Source organism: Camelus dromedarius, chromosome 32, assembly GCF_036321535.1.
Source record: "Camelus dromedarius isolate mCamDro1 chromosome 32, mCamDro1.pat, whole genome shotgun sequence".
NCBI classification, from domain to species: Eukaryota; Metazoa; Chordata; class Mammalia; order Artiodactyla; family Camelidae; genus Camelus; species Camelus dromedarius.
In genome coordinates this window covers 6,139,144-6,154,588 of record NC_087467.1, presented here as the reverse complement: position 1 = coordinate 6,154,588, position 15,445 = coordinate 6,139,144, and the positions used below count along the sequence as shown (strand labels likewise).

General features: G+C 42.4%; 1 protein-coding gene across 12 annotated transcripts in view; it reads left to right on the top strand.

The window, feature by feature from the left end:
- FHOD3 (formin homology 2 domain containing 3) overlaps positions 1-15,445 on the top strand; it is a 411,734-nt gene that overhangs the window by 307,986 nt on the left and 88,303 nt on the right. For 11 of the 12 annotated variants that reach the window (XM_064481498.1, XM_064481497.1, XM_064481496.1 and 8 more), the window contains one exon: positions 12,593-12,727. The exons of the other annotated variant lie outside the window; for it this stretch is intronic. In XM_064481498.1, coding sequence (XP_064337568.1) covers positions 12,593-12,727 — 135 coding nt within the window. The remainder of the gene's footprint in view (positions 1-12,592; positions 12,728-15,445) is intronic. 12 annotated transcript variants of the gene reach the window in all.

Here is a 15,445-nt window from a genome sequence, read left to right as displayed (position 1 = left end):
AAAAATTTAAATTTTTTGTTTCAAGTTGATTAATTTTTTTATGTCCTGGGTTTTGTGTTCCTCAGGAGGAAAACCTTTTCTCCCATGGTTTCTTCTAGTATTTCTATAGCTACAGTTTTCACAGGGCAATATTTTATCTATCTGGAAGTTATTTTGGCATATGGGGTGAGGCAGAGATCCAAGTTACATTTTTTTCAATTGTTTGAGTACCACTTGGTGAATAACCCATCATTTCCCTATCAATTTGTCACATACTAACAGGAATATAGGCTCGTTTTTGTGTCTGTTCAAGCCGTTCCCATAGGAGCATCTGCCATCTCCTCTAGTGCTCACCTCCTCTGATGGATCAACCATTCGCCGGTGTCAGGAGTCCTCCTTCCTCCCAGTCTTTGGCATCTGACTATGTCATGTGCTACCTTGAAACAGTCCTGCTGTTTTTGTCATCTGCTGTTGGAGAGTTTTGTATGGTGATTGACATTGCTGGAATAAAGAGTCTGGGAATATTTGGGGAAGCTGGGACCAGCATCTGGGACTAGGCGAGTGGGAGCCTGCCGTGCTGAGCTCAAGCCCCTCTGAGAGATCTCACCTTCTGTGATTTTGCCTGCAATACTTGTCTCCACCACCGATATGGTAACTCCTTCCTCTCAGTGAAGGTTTCCATGCATTTCTGGCCTATTTTCAGTTTCTTTCGCTCTTGTAGTTCTTAGCTGCTAACAGGTCCATTGGCCAATGCCCTGGGTATAATTTGCTGGTGCCCATGTCCCCCTCATCCTGATTTTCTCCTCCGTGTGGGCTGCTATGTGCGGATCTGGGCACTTGTGTGTTCCTCCTGTTCTCGTCTGCCTTGATTTTTATTATTTCCTGCCTTCAGTAGTATCTACATATGCCTGGAGGTTCTACTTGTCTGGTTTTCCAAATAAATGATCCGTGTGTTTTTCTGGATCCCAAATGCTTGCAGGTTGTGTTCCATCACCTGATCTCCACAGTGCTTTTTAAAAAATGGTGTCAGTGGAGTTAAGAGCTCCATTGTCCCATGGGCTCTAGTTAAATTTTTATTTTTAATTTAAGTGGATCAGAGTAGATTTAAAAGAAACAGCCATCACCGAGAAAATTCTGAATAGCGTATGAAATAGGATAAAAGGCATTGCCTTTCTTTGTGATCATAATTGTTGGCATACAGTCCACAACTGCTAACAGAAGGAAAAGGTACCAGTGGAGACTGACTCCCTACCATTCAAAGATGCTGTGTGCCCCTTGTCCAGTGCACCAAGCAGGCTTCCTACCTGCCTGCTGCTAGTTCCTGAGAGCAATCTTGTTACAGACAGTGAGTTCCTGTAAGGCACAGTGTGGTCCTGATCGATTGATGTGTTACATCCAGAGTGCACGAGAGGAGCAGCACTGGTCTGTTGATGGAGTGAGTTTGCAGCAGAGTCTGCCCCCTGATGGCAGCTTCATGCAGTGACTGTGGTCGTTAGGGAACCTGGGCTCTGCGTCAGCCTCCTCCGTGTGCTTTGGACCCGACTCCTTCTCACCATCCCTACTACCATAGATTTAGTTTGGGATTTATGCGTGCCTGGACTATGTATTGCAGTGACACATGTCTTCTATGCTTTCTGAAGTACAGATCTGAGCAGGTGGCTTTTCCTGCTTAGAAACTTTGAAATCCTCCCACTACGCGTCCGTGAGCCTAACCTGATGAACATCACGGATGGGATCTATCACATTTGGGTCCTGCATGTACCTTCCAGTTTCATCAGCCATCAGCATCCTGATCCTCACTGTATTTCAGCCCCGCGGAAATGCTCCCAGGCTCTCCTGAGGCCCCTTCCTTCATATTTGCTCTGCCCTCTGACCAGCCTCCTCTCTTCATTCAGTCGATGCCATCCCATCCTCCAAGATCTAAGTCATGACATCTGTCCTGTAAAACTCCTCTGAATTCCTCAGGCAGAATGAATTGAGACATCCTTGTGGGTTCAGAGACCTCTCTTTCAGCTCTCAGCCCTTTGAATCACTGTGCGTTTATCCTTTTCTTTCTCAAGTGGGGTCCCCAAACTTACAGTGGTCTGAGGTTGCGCACCTGGGTTCCACGAAGCCATGGGATGGAGATGGCTCACCTTTCTGGACCGGTCATTTTATCAACAATTCAGGGGAAAGATCCTTAAGGCAAGCAGGACTGGAGAATCCACGTGCATGTGAATTGCAAAGATAAAGTGCTTTTGCAGGGAAGCCCTTTCGGCTGGTCCCATGTTCCTTTTCGTCAGCCTAATTTAGGGCTGCTTTGCTCTTGGGTGGCAGCCATCTCTACACCTCTCCTGCGTGAGATTCCCCAGCCTCCTGCTCCCTGCCCTGGCCTCTCCTTCTTTGTTCAATAACCAGGCAAACAAGTACATGGAGAAGTTTTAACCTCTTCTAATCCTGTTTCCTTCCTTTGGTAAGTGGGATTAGAATAGATTTTTTAAAAAATCAGACAATTCTCTCTTCCTTGTTTACATTTAGAGGGTGTCTCTAGCAGCCATAAGAAGTATGCATTGTCATTCTGTTTGGAAGTGAGAACATTGCGAAATTGTTCATTGAGAGTTAGGTGAGATCTGGAACAAGGAAATGCAAGTGTCAGTCATTGAAATAGTGCAGATGGAACAGCTACGCCCACAGAACTGTGGACACTCACAGACATTCTGTGCTGTGACCAGAGCCGTGGGCCATCATCCCTGCACGTGCACCCTCTCCTAGTGGGACAGCCCCCGAGAGCCAGGTTTCCACTTCTCATTGGCTACAATAGTTTGGCACTGGGATTGTACAAAAATCATAGAGTGAAAATGGGTAGGAAGGTAGCGGGGAAATTTAGATATTCATTCAGCAAGTATTTATCAGGTGTTCACATGCGCCACCTGTGCTGGTGTGGGAATCCAGCATTGATCGAGTCAGACCCTGTCCCTGACTTCATCGAGCTTACACTCTAGTAGCAAACGGAAGACAAGCAAACTGTTAACAAATAAAGAATTTCCACTGCGGTAAACACAGTAAAGAAAATGAACCTTCATAGAAAAGTTGGAGAGAGAGAGGGGCCGTAACGTGGGGAGCCTAGCACAGGTGCTCCGTCCTCATGACGGGCACCTCTGGTAAGACGTCTGGGAAACCGAGTAACCAACGTAAGACCAGTGGACTTTGTCCCTAGTTTTGCCTGGTGGGAGGGGAGGGGGTTTGGGGAGGGAAGGTAAAGAGGGAGATTGAAAAACAGAATGAGTCCACATCTTTCTTCAAATCATGATCCTGATGATCTGGAAGAGTTGGGAAGACACGTGGTGCTCAGAGGAGAGGCATTCGGCCTGGAGTGGAGAGGAAGAGAGGAAGGTGGAAGGGAGGGGCTGGGGGCCGTCAGGGCCTTTGGAAGCTGCCAGGAGAATGGTTTAATTATGGAGCCAAATACAGGTGGACCTGTGACAGGAGAGGACTGACCTTCCGGCTGGACAGCTCACTTGGTCTTAGACAGGAGGGTGGGGAGTGAGGGGAGTGAGGGGGAACGGACAAGAACTGCTCTGGGCCTGAGATCGGGGCCTTCAGGAGGGCAGGCGGACAGGCTGAAGCGTGATGCCTGCTTTTGAGATTTTCTCTTGATCATTGGTTTTAAAGTTTGACTTTTATATGCCTTGACGTATTTTTGTCATGTTTCGTGTGTTTGGGGCTTGTTGAAATTCTTGGATCTGTGGGTTATAGTTTTTGTCAAAATGGGAAAATTTTCAGTTCTCATTTCTTCAAATTTTGGGGGTACTTTTCACTTCTCCTTTCTTTCAGTGACTCCAATTGCACATATATTGGGCACCTTGAAGTTTTACAAAGTTTATTAGCATTCTGTTGATTTTTTTTTTTTGTCTTTTTTCTCAATGTGTCTCATTTTGAACAGTTTCCACTTCTGTACTTTCAAGTTTGCTAATTTTTTTTCTCAGGTGTCAATCACCTGTTTCAATTGGGGTCTTTTCTTAATTGAAGTCTAACTGACATACAACATTATAGTCATTTCAGGTATACAGCATAATGATTGAACATTTGTATTGATTGCAAAAGGATTGCCATCGTAAGTCTAGCTATGATCTGTCATCACACAAAATTCCAATTTTTTTTCCTTGTGATAAGAACATTTAAGATTTACTCTTTGAGCAATTTAAAAATATGCAGCACAGTTACTGACTGTAGTGAGCATGCTGGACAGTACATCCCCATGACTTATTTATTTTGTATCTGGACATTTGAATCTCTTAATCTCCTTCACTATTTCACCCAAACCCCACCCTTTTTCTCTGGCAACCACCAATCTATTCTCTGTATCTATGAATTTTTTTTATCGTGTTTGTTCATTTGTTTGGTTTTTCTTAGCTTCTACCTGTGAATGAGATTATATTGTATTTGTCTTTCTCTGCCTGACTTATTTCACAAAATCCTTCTATGTTGTCACAAATGGGAAGGGTTTGTTCTTTTCTATGGCTGTATAATATTCCATTGTGTGTATCTAGAGCACATCTTCTTTATTCATTCATTCATCAATGGACATTTAGGTTATTTCCATATCTTGACTATTGAAATAATGATGCAGTGAACATAGGGGTTCATATGTCTTCTCAAATTAGTGTTTTTGTTTTCTTCAGATGAATACCCAGAAGTGGAAGTTTGAGGTCCTATGGTCATTCTATTTTTAATTTTTTGAGGAACCTCCATATTGTTTTCCACAGTGAATGCACCAATTTACATTCCCACCAACAGTGAACAAATGTTCCCTTTTCTCCACGTCCTTGCCAACACTTGTTCTTTCTTGTCTTTTTGATAATAACCATTCTGACATATGTGAAGTGATATCTCACTGATGATTAATGAGGTTGAGTGTCTTTTCATGTGCCTTTTGGCCATCTTTATGTCTTGACTGGGCTCTTTTTTATACCTTGCCTGTCTGAACATGTTAATAGTTTCTTTAACTTCTTAAATCTATGGACTATAGTCATAATAACTTTTAACATTCTAGTCAACTAGTTCGATCTTCTGTGTCATCTCTAGATTGCCTTCAATTGATAGATTTTATTTCCTCTTTATGGGCTGTATTTTCCTAATTATTTTCACGCCTGGTCATTTTTTAATGGATGCCACACCTTGTAAATGATCTTTTTTTGTGTTCTGGTAGATATTCTTCAGCTTTGTTCTATGACGAAGTTAATTCAGAAAGCTTGATCCTTGCTGGCCTCGTGACTTTAGCTATGTTAGGCAGGACCGGAGCTGTGTTGAGTCAAATATTTCACCACTGCTGAGACAATACCCTTTCTACAACTTTAACTGATGCCCCGATCCTGTGGCTTCTGCTTCTCCCAGCTGCATACTCCCTCCCCAGCTTCCAGTTCAGACTGCTGGGTGCAGGGCTATGGTGAGCTCAGCCTTCTCCACCAGAAGCCTTACAACCCACTGCACAGCTTGCCTTGGGATGAGCTGCCTTCAGGGCAGGAACCCACTATGCATTCACTCGGCCGTTGCCAGGGCCACAGGGTCCTGTGCAAAAGGCATGATCTCAGCAGGTCATCGTGTGTTTCCCCCTGAGAGAATGGGTTGGGGATGCAGACACACTGAGATTAGCGTGTACAAACTGCTTTGACCAGACACATCCTGGTTACTCAATAGTTAATTGACTCATCAAGTTGACGAGTCATGCAACTCTTCTAAGTGCCAGGACACAGAGACAAATGAGAAGGTAGGATCTGGCCCAGAAACTTGGACTGCCAAGAGGAAATATAATAACATATATGGAAGTGATACAGACCACACTTAGGGTAGCAGTCATTTCTAGGAAAAAAATGAAAAAAACATTTCTGCCGACACACGTACTGTGGCAAGTGCTGCAGGAATGGTGCTTCACTCGGTACCAGTGGTGTGGGGACGGGGGAGGAACAGGTCAGTACCGGGGCTCTGGCCTGACAGGCCTGTTCAAAAGCCCAGCTCTGCTGCTCCATCCTGAACTTAACTGCTCTTTGCCTCAATTTCCTCATCTTTTATAAAGGGGATAATAAAAGAACTTAGTACAAGATGTTGTAGGGATTAAAAGAGCCATTTCGTGTAAAATAATTGGCACACTGTACTGTCCCCATAAATGTTAACTATTATTACCAGCCATATTTCAGTGCAGCTGAATTCCTGTTCCAGACATCCTAGTGAGGGAGGCTTGAACCAGATGCGATTTCTGGGACAGTTCCTGGAGCCTGTTACGGGCAAGATTAAATATTGTAATTCCTCTCACTCAGAGTCTGTCATCTGCTCAGTTGCAAAATCTCTCTGGCCTCTGGCCACTTGCGTTCTTAAGTGGCTTCACTTGGTTGCAACTGCCTTGGGTGTAACTGAGATGACTTCAGCTTTCCAGGTGCGTTCGGGGTGGCACGCAGTCCCGAGGATGGACCCAGCTGGTGGCTGTGATGGGAAGGTTCAGATCAAATCCACAGCCCGCTCTAGCGCCTCAGGCTGCGGGCTGCCAGTGTCATGTTCCAGACCTGGCCTTGGGGACCGCAGCTCAAGCCTTCCCCTGCATCTGTAGATTTTAGACCCCCCAACATAGAGTGATGTCTGCCGAGTGCCTGCTATCACTCAGGTGCTCTTCTGAGCACACTCATACATACACTGTCATGTAAACCTGTTAGTTCTTCACGAGTTGGAAGTATTATTATCTCCTTTTTACGGACAAGCAAACTGAGGCTCAGAGAGGTTAAATGACTGGCCATATTCACGTTATCTCAATCCAAAGCTTGTCCTCAGGCTGGCCGAGATTAACCCTTGCAGCAGTTTCCAATCGCTGTGGGCATTTTCCTGAAAGATTTAATAGGAAAGATAAAAATCTGTTAAAGATGCCTTTATAAAGAGAAACATTTACCATACTAGCTTGAATTTTGGTGTGTGTTTTGTTTTGTTTTGTTTTGTTTAACAGTGATTTGGGATATTCCATTCATATGGTTTGATGCATCCCAGCATTGGTACTACAGGTGAGCTTACTTCCAGAAACAGGGTTTATAGGACCAAGGTTTATATTCTCACATCTTGGGCTTCTCTCGTTAAAGGGAGGCCTGGGGAAACTTAATTTACTAATATTATATTTGTGACTCTTTGTTTCCAGAGGGGCCAAAGTGGTTTATGTGCATCCAGAACAGACAGGTTCACAGGGTGCTTTCACTCTCCCTGCCGCTCCAGGGGTCTGGATTGGGGCCCCCAGGAGAGTGGACCTTGAACTGGGGGAGGCGTTTCTGCTTCGTTTGAGGGAAAGAGGAACTCATCCTCACTGCTTTGTGTTAGCAGCTCAAATTTCCGTTCTTTTCTTTCAGAGCTGAAAGTATTAAGGAAAGAGGCTCCACGTGCTGTGAACGCTGCCTGTGGTGCGTTCACTGGTTTCCCCTGGCCTCACACGATCGGCCTTTGCAGGGTCTCAGGGGACAGGATCATGGGCATTTCCCTTCCTGAGAGGCGCCCGGTGGGGCTGGGGGGATGACAGCATCTCCTGGACAAGATGGAACACTTCGCTTTCCCAAGTTCTAATACCATTCTGACATTAAACAAGCTCTAATATTTCCATTTGAAACAAGGAAACGATGTTAATGTTTGATGTACAGAAGGTTCACTGTGACCTCATTAGTACAGCCACTAATGACCCATCATTAAGTTGTTACGTATGAAGTTTCTCCAGAAGCAAGCTGATGTATTTTAAAGAACAAACTAAAGTCAGAAGTGGAAGGGAAAAATGGCAGGGTCCTTATTTCCCCCCTCACTCAGGAGTGTAAGCCAGCAAGCTCACTCCTCTCTCCTCCCTCTGCGAAGAGAACTCAAAAGATGAAGACCACCACACAGGCAGGCTGGGAGCTGAGCTGAATCAAATTTGCCTAAAATAATTCTCCTGTGTGGCGTACCTTATTTCTTTGTTTTGTTTTTAAATTCTGTTACTGGACATAACTTTTAATGTTTAGCTAGCTTGGGGCTTCAAAGATAGTTGATATTAACTCTCAGTTATTTATGTACCCAAGAAGGACTTTTGATTGTTAAAGAGAGCTAGGATGACTTTTAAAAATGTATTCCAGGCTTACAGGAAATTGTAGATCCCTACAGAAAATTACAGAGCAATAATGAACATTATATATAAAGTTGAAGCCTTGATCTCTTTTCTTCTTCCCTAGAGAGGACCACGACTATGAACTTGGTGTTTATCATTTCCATATATGTCTTCTAATATATACATAGCCCTAAGTGGTGTGTGGCTTTGCTTTTCATGTATTTAAACTTTAGAGAAATGATAGTGTTCGTGTTCTTCAAACTATATGTCACTATCAGTATATTGTGCTTTTTAAGAATCATCCAAGTTAGTCTCATTCATTTTCTCAGGTATAGGGTATTCCTTTGTACAAATACACTGTAATTTATTTTGTTTTCTATTTATAGATACTTACGTTGTTTCTACTTGTTAACCATTAGCAGTACAAAACAGCGTAACATACAGTATTCTTGTAAATGTCGTCTTAACCCATGCGGAAGTTACTCTCTAGTATAAACCTAGGAGTGGAATTGCTGGGTCGTAAGATATGCACATCTTCAAATGTATTAATTTTTTCTCTGAAATGATTTATCAACTTAGCCTCCCAGAAGCAGTATCTGAGAGTTCTTGTTGTCTGGTTTGGTGCCAATGCTTAGTTTCTCAGGCATTAATCTTTGTCAGTCTACAGTCTGAGAGGTGTGAGACAATGTATCTCTCTGGGTTTAGCTTACATTTGCTTTCTCTGATTTCTGGTGATTTCTAGTTATCATTCATGTATTTGTTGGCTATTTAATTTTCTTCTGCAGTGAATTGCCCATTATCTTTTGCTCATTTGTCCATTTTTCTACTGAATAATTTGTCTTTTTCATACTGATTTAGAGGAATTCTCTTTGTATTATGTTTATTAATACTTTATGGTTTACATGATGTAATTAGCTTCTCCCAGGCTGTGGCTTTTCTTTATCCTTATGTAATCTTTCACTGTATACAAATTTAAAATTTCATATATGCATCTGTATTAAATTTTCCCTTTTCAATTGCCCTTTTGGGTTTCCGGTCTAAAAAATTCTTTTCTGTCCTAGAAGTTGTAAAGTTTGGCTTTTTACATTTTTCACTTAAGCTTCCCAGAACTTATTTTTGTGTTTCGTGTGAAGAAGGGCCAACTCTGTTTTACTAATAATTGTCTCAGCACCACTGATTACATGGTCCGTTACTTTCCTAACAACGTGTGATGACACGCCTATCATAAATCAGGATTCCATGTATGTGTGAGTCTCTGTCACTCCATGTTTCTGTTCTCGCACCATGACCACATTCACACTTGATCATTGTGGTTTTAGAATGGGCTTGAAATCTGGTGGGGCCAGGGACCTGCTTTGTTCTTACTCAAAATTGTTATCCTCAGACCTCAGTTCCTCCATAAAAATTTTGGAGCCAACTCTTTACGTTCCATGTAAAACCCTTTTGGAATGTTGAATGGAATTGACTTGGAATTGTATTGGGATTGTAGAGACTGAAAAAAGGAATTGGCATTTTGACTGTAATGAATCTTTCTATATGTGACTGGGATAGAGTTGTCAAGTTTGGGTCTTTTAATAAAGTTTTATAAAGATATTTCATAGAGTTAGTTAAGTGATTCATAGTTACGTTATGGTTAACTTGGTAGGTTTCTGCTGATATATGAAACTACAGTTGTTATATGTACATTTTATATTGAGAAGCCTTGCCAGACTCTTATTAATTCTAATAACTTGTAGATTTTCTTGTATTTTCTATATAGATGGTATTATCTGCAAATAATGGCCTTGTATTTCTTTCTCTTCCTTATGCTTTTTTTGGTTTTGTTTTTCTTATCTTGGTGTCCTGGCTCAGACCACCAGAATAATGTTAAACACAGGCAATGCTGGGGGTTATCCTTGTATCGTTTCTAATATTAAACAGCTGTTAGTGTTTCAGCATTAAGAATGATGCTTAGCATCGCTTTTATGTTTTTTAATTTTTAAAACTATTTTTATTGAATTATAGTCAGTTTACAATGTTGTGTCAATTTCCAGTGTAGAGCACAATTTTTCAGTTATACATGAACATCCATGTATTCATTGTCATATTCTTTTTATCTGTGACCTAAATTTTCTTTACTAAGTACCCACTGTCAGGTTTTAAAAGCTCTCTTCTTTTCCTAAGAATAATCAATTTATTCTATTCTTGCTTTTGAAATTGTCGAGTTGACCCCTCATTATGCTTGAGAAGCATCCTGAAAATCTTGACACGTAGTCTTTTCATTATAGTACTCTTTGAATGTTTCTAATTTTCTTCTTTGACCTGAGTTAATTAGAAGCATTTAAAATTTTCCCAGTTATGTAGATTTTTCAGATTTATCTTGTTATCTATTTTTAACTCAGTTGCATTGTGGTTAGGAAGGTAGCCCACATGAAAACAAATGTTGGTTTTCATCTGTGAGCTTGAGTTTTGTGGCAGGATTGATGGTCAGTTTTTGAATAGTGTAGTTGAGAAGACTGTTTTCTTTCCTTTGGGGCAGCAGGCAGTATGTGTTCACATGCTAGATCGAGCTGATTAATCAGGTAAACACATCTATTAGATCCATGACAGTTTCCGTCAATCTCTGTGCGAGAGGCATAGGAAACCCTTCACTCTGATTGTGAATTAGATTTGGCTGCATGTAACAGAAAAATAAATGAGTAACAGTAGCTTAAATAAGATAGAGGTTATACAGGGTAGTCTGGACTTTGTTTACGTGAAAGATAAATGAAATCCTCTCTATGCCCAAGGATCCAGGGTTGATGTAGTACCTCCCTAGTGAGTCTGGAGTATACGATTTGGCTCCTCCCTCCCTGTAGCTGTTAGGGATGGTGGTTCCTTCCCTCTGCTTCTCCTCCGTCTCTGACTGATAGCCAGAAGCACCTCACTTTTTCTAGGGAGAACAGCTATGGGACTTATGGCTAGATGTGTGTGATTTAAGAGTCACATCTGTCTCCGTACTAGGGGGCCTTGTGTTCCCCGCCAGGCAGGCATGTTATCATAAAATTCAAGTAGGCTTTTACCCAAGCTGTATGTCAGAAATATTTGTTTTTTTTTTTTTTAATTGAAATATAGTCAGTTACAATGTGTTGACTTCTGGTGTACAGCATAGTAGTTCAGTCATACATATACATATATATATATATTTGTTTTCATATTTTTTTCATTATAGGTTACTATAAGATATTGAATATAGTTGCCTGTGCTATACAGAAGAAATTTGGTTTTCTTTTTATCTATTTTATATATAGTAGTTAGTATTTGCAAATCTCAAGCTCCCAATTTATCTCTTCCCACCCCTTAACCATAAGTTTGTTTACTATGTCTCTGAGTCTGTTTCTGTTTTGTAGATAAGTTCGCTAGTGTCTACTTTTTCTTTTTTCTTTTTTTTTTTTTTTAGATTCCACATATGAGTGATACCATATGGTATTTTTCCTTCTCTTTCTGGCTTACTTCACTTAGAATGACGATCTCCAGATCTATCTATGTTGCTGCAACTGGCATTATTTTATTCTTTTTTTGTGGCTGAGTAATATTCCATTGTATAAGTATGCTATGGCTTCTTTAAGAAATATTTGTATCTTAACTTAGAAATTTATTTTCCCCAACAGGTGAAGCCCCAATTGTCCATAACAGATTTTGTTTATTATTCCCCAGAGGTCTGGCAGACTCCTCTCCCCAGCTAACCCTCTTCTTTATTTTCCATGTAGTTATGCAATTTTACCTTTTCCCACCCATTCTCCTGACTTCACATTTCCTGGGACACCCTTGTGGTTCGTCACTGAGGCCTTCCCCCCACTGACCGTCCTCATCACACTGTCACCCCATCTCCAGTGAACAGGCCGGCTTGTCTGTGGGATGGTTCCAGGAGTCGAGTGCTGTCCGTTGAACAAACTGCCTGTTCTTGGATGCTTCTTGACATGGAGTGAAATTTCCTTAATTCCATTCAGATTTCAGACCATTGCTACCTTTTCCTCCTTATCTGTCATTACAACACCTCGTTTTAAGATGACAATTATGTTGATGAAGTACATTGAGAAACTTGCATATGGCAAAATATTTTTAGTCCATGTAAGATGGAAAACGGTTTCAGACTGAAGGTTGGTTCCAGCTCATCAAAGGCTTACCATAGGCCAAGTTTAAAATGTGTGTGCACGCACACCTGTGTGTGTGTGTACGGAGATGGAGAACATGCATTTATATTTTGTGTGTGTTCCTGAGATGCTTTTTGATAATAACAGCACCCATTATTGATGACTGCTAATATGCCAAGCATGTTGCTTGGTATTTTATTATGGCTAATCGCCTTTTTGTCCTCTTACCACATAAAGCAGTTTCCTTATCTCCATTTCCAGATAAAGATCTTGAAACAGAAGACCTGAGACACACAGTAATCTCCCCCGTGCGTTACCTAGGTGCTAGCAGGCCCTCAGTCCCAACCAGGGGCTGACCGATTCCCACATCAGTACTTTGAATCCTAGGCCAAGCCACTCAAACAGTAATTTATTGTATCTTCAGGTCATCACTGAGTGGTCTTCTCACATCATCGTTTAAGCAGCACCAAGAGTCCTTGGCAGCGGAGAGAGAGAGGAGGAGACAGGAGAGAGAAGAAAGGTTGCAGAGGATAGAACGGGAGGAAAGAAACAAATTCAAGTAAGAAAGATCTTTAAGATTTTTTAAATGATGAGCTGAAACTTAAAGCACACGCCTTCGCCGTTGTGTATGGTTAATACTGGCGTTAAAGCGTTCGGAATTAATATGCTTGCTTCAGATGCTGTCTCTGTTTCCAGGGAACAGCAAGAGGGTACCTGGAAAAGGTTATATCTGGTTTATTGTGGCCTGTCTTCCTTAAACCATATGGCAGGAAGCACAGCCAGCCAAATTCAATTAAGGACGTGTGTGCTCCTGGGTCCTTCATTATCTAATATGGTCTCATCCAGGCCTTCCTGAACACAGAGAACCTAATTGTCTTCATCTGCCATTTCCCCTGAAGCTACTCATGTTTTATTCACATTCTACTGGATGCCTAAAACAAGATGCCTGTCTCCCTTTCTGGTTTGTTTCTTGCTCCCTGTAGCAATATTTAATAGGTTTTTGTAAGCAATGATGTTTCCTCTGTGGGGAAGAGAAAGGCGTTGTGCTGGCTACTCCCAGCCCACTGCCCCCTGATCTCCTTGGTCTGTGTCCAGCTCCAGGGATGTGTTCCTGGGTGTGGCCCACTGCAGCTCCCACGTCTTGGCCTGTCTGGATCCAGTGTCACTTCTTGTCTCCTCCAGCCAGACCAGCTCTTCCCCCATCCTCCTGGTCGACCTCCTAACACTCCACTCCCTGGGTTCATGCTGGGCAGTGCTTTTTAAAATGCTGAACACTTGCTGTGTCTTTTCTTCCACATTTCATTCCTTCCCTCTTGCGTCCCCCGCTCCTCCCCTCTCCCTCCTTCCTCTTCCCATTTCTCTCTCCTGTAGCATCTACACTCTTTCTTCTTTTTATTTCTTCCCGTCTCCATCTCCTGTTTCCTCAGTTCACATTCTTTGACAATTTCCCCTCAGTTACTCCGAGTTAAATCTACAAAGAATATCAAACATTGTCAGTGAGGACTGGCAGGTTCAATAATGTTTTCTCCAGCCACCAGAAAGAGGATGTGTAATCGTAGAGATGATCAAAACGTGAGCCGAGTTGTGAACTTGCCCTAACTTTTAACTCACTGCTATAAGAACACAACTTTCCCAAGTCTGTGGGTGAAGCTGTAAGAGGGGGTTAGTGGGCTGTGTGAAGTAAACCCACATCATTCTCACACCGTATGTAATGGTGCAGTATACCTTGAGCTGTCAGGTTTCTGCCAGAGGATATGTGGAAATGCCGGACCTGTAAGCACCGTTTCTCCATGAGGCAGCTCTGGAAGTCATCACTTTTGGAAAGACCCATTTGTAAAACCATGGGAACAGGTTAAGTGCTTCCTGATTCAGGGCTTTCTGAGAGGTTCGTGTATTCTACCACCAAAGGGCAGCAGAGAATCTGACAGAAACACATGGAAAAATTCAAAGATTCACTTACACATCGAAAGATTTTCATTGAAAACCTGTAAAACAGGGAGCCAGTCCTGGGGAGGAGGGAGCCAGCACATCCCGTCCTGTCTCTTCTCCTTGGTCACTCTGTGCATCCGTAAATCACGGACAGATGTAAAGCGTGGAGCTCTGGAAACTCTGAACTGTAAGAGGGAGCAGGTGAATTGGGGGATGGAGGCTAGCTTTCAAAGTTCCACCAAACCCCCGAGAGTTTACCATTTTTCCCCTCCAGTATCACATGGCATGTACTCAAAGGCATCCCCGAAACCAGAGGCCCACACCAGGTGTGAACTGGAAGAGCTCTAAGAGAAGGCCTCTCTTTCTGGACTGAGGAGCAGCACAAGGAATTCCTGAGGGTCAGAGAGTTGACAAATCTGTTTTTTCCTTCGTTTCTTCTCTCTACCCCAGCCTCCAAGCGATATTGTTGCAGAAGCATAGTGAAGGCAGCAGTGTCCAGGCAGGGGGCGACAACTCTGAGGGAGAGAACCCTTCCTGTGATCAGAAGAGCAGACTCACAAGAGCTGTAGACAAATCACCATTTTCCTCTCCGTGTCCTCCTGCCGCATTGCCCCGTATGCAGGTGGAGTTACTGAAGGTCCGCAGCAGAGCAGGGAAAATAAAGCCTAAGCTTTCTGGCCAGAGGACCAAGAAAGGAGACTCAAAGAATCCAGAAAATGATAGGAAAGTCACAAAGAGTAGAGAGAACCAGAGAGCAACCCTGAGCTCATCTCCAGCCTGTGCACGCATGGCTCAATGCCTAAACAGCATGCCCCAGACTTCGAGAACTAAGTACAGAACGCAGCACCGGTCAGGTCCCAGGCTGGCCCCTGGGGGGTGCACACAAGCGCCTGATATGAATAGCACTAAGAACGTTTGAAAACTGAGCTAATATTGGAACCAATATCAGAAGACAGTTAGAACTTGCAGGCTGAGCCCATCTTAGTTGATTGCCTGCTGAAAGAAAATGATCAAGGTTCTTCATAGAATTTAAATAAGACCCAGAGTTTAAAATAAGACCCAGAGTTACAGAATATTTAAAAAGTACAGAATGCAGTCCAAAACCACTTGTCATACACAACCCAGGGACATCTGAAAAGGAAAAGAGAATCAAAATATGCTAACCACAAAAGGGACATAGATGCTGTCATTATCAGACAAAGACTTTAGAGCAGCTGTTATACACATGTTCTAAGATGTAAGGGCAAATACTTTTGAAACAAATGAAAAGATAAGTCTCTGCAAAGAAGTAGAAGATGTAAAGAAAAGGCAAAATGGAAATACACATAGAACTGAAAAATACAATAAC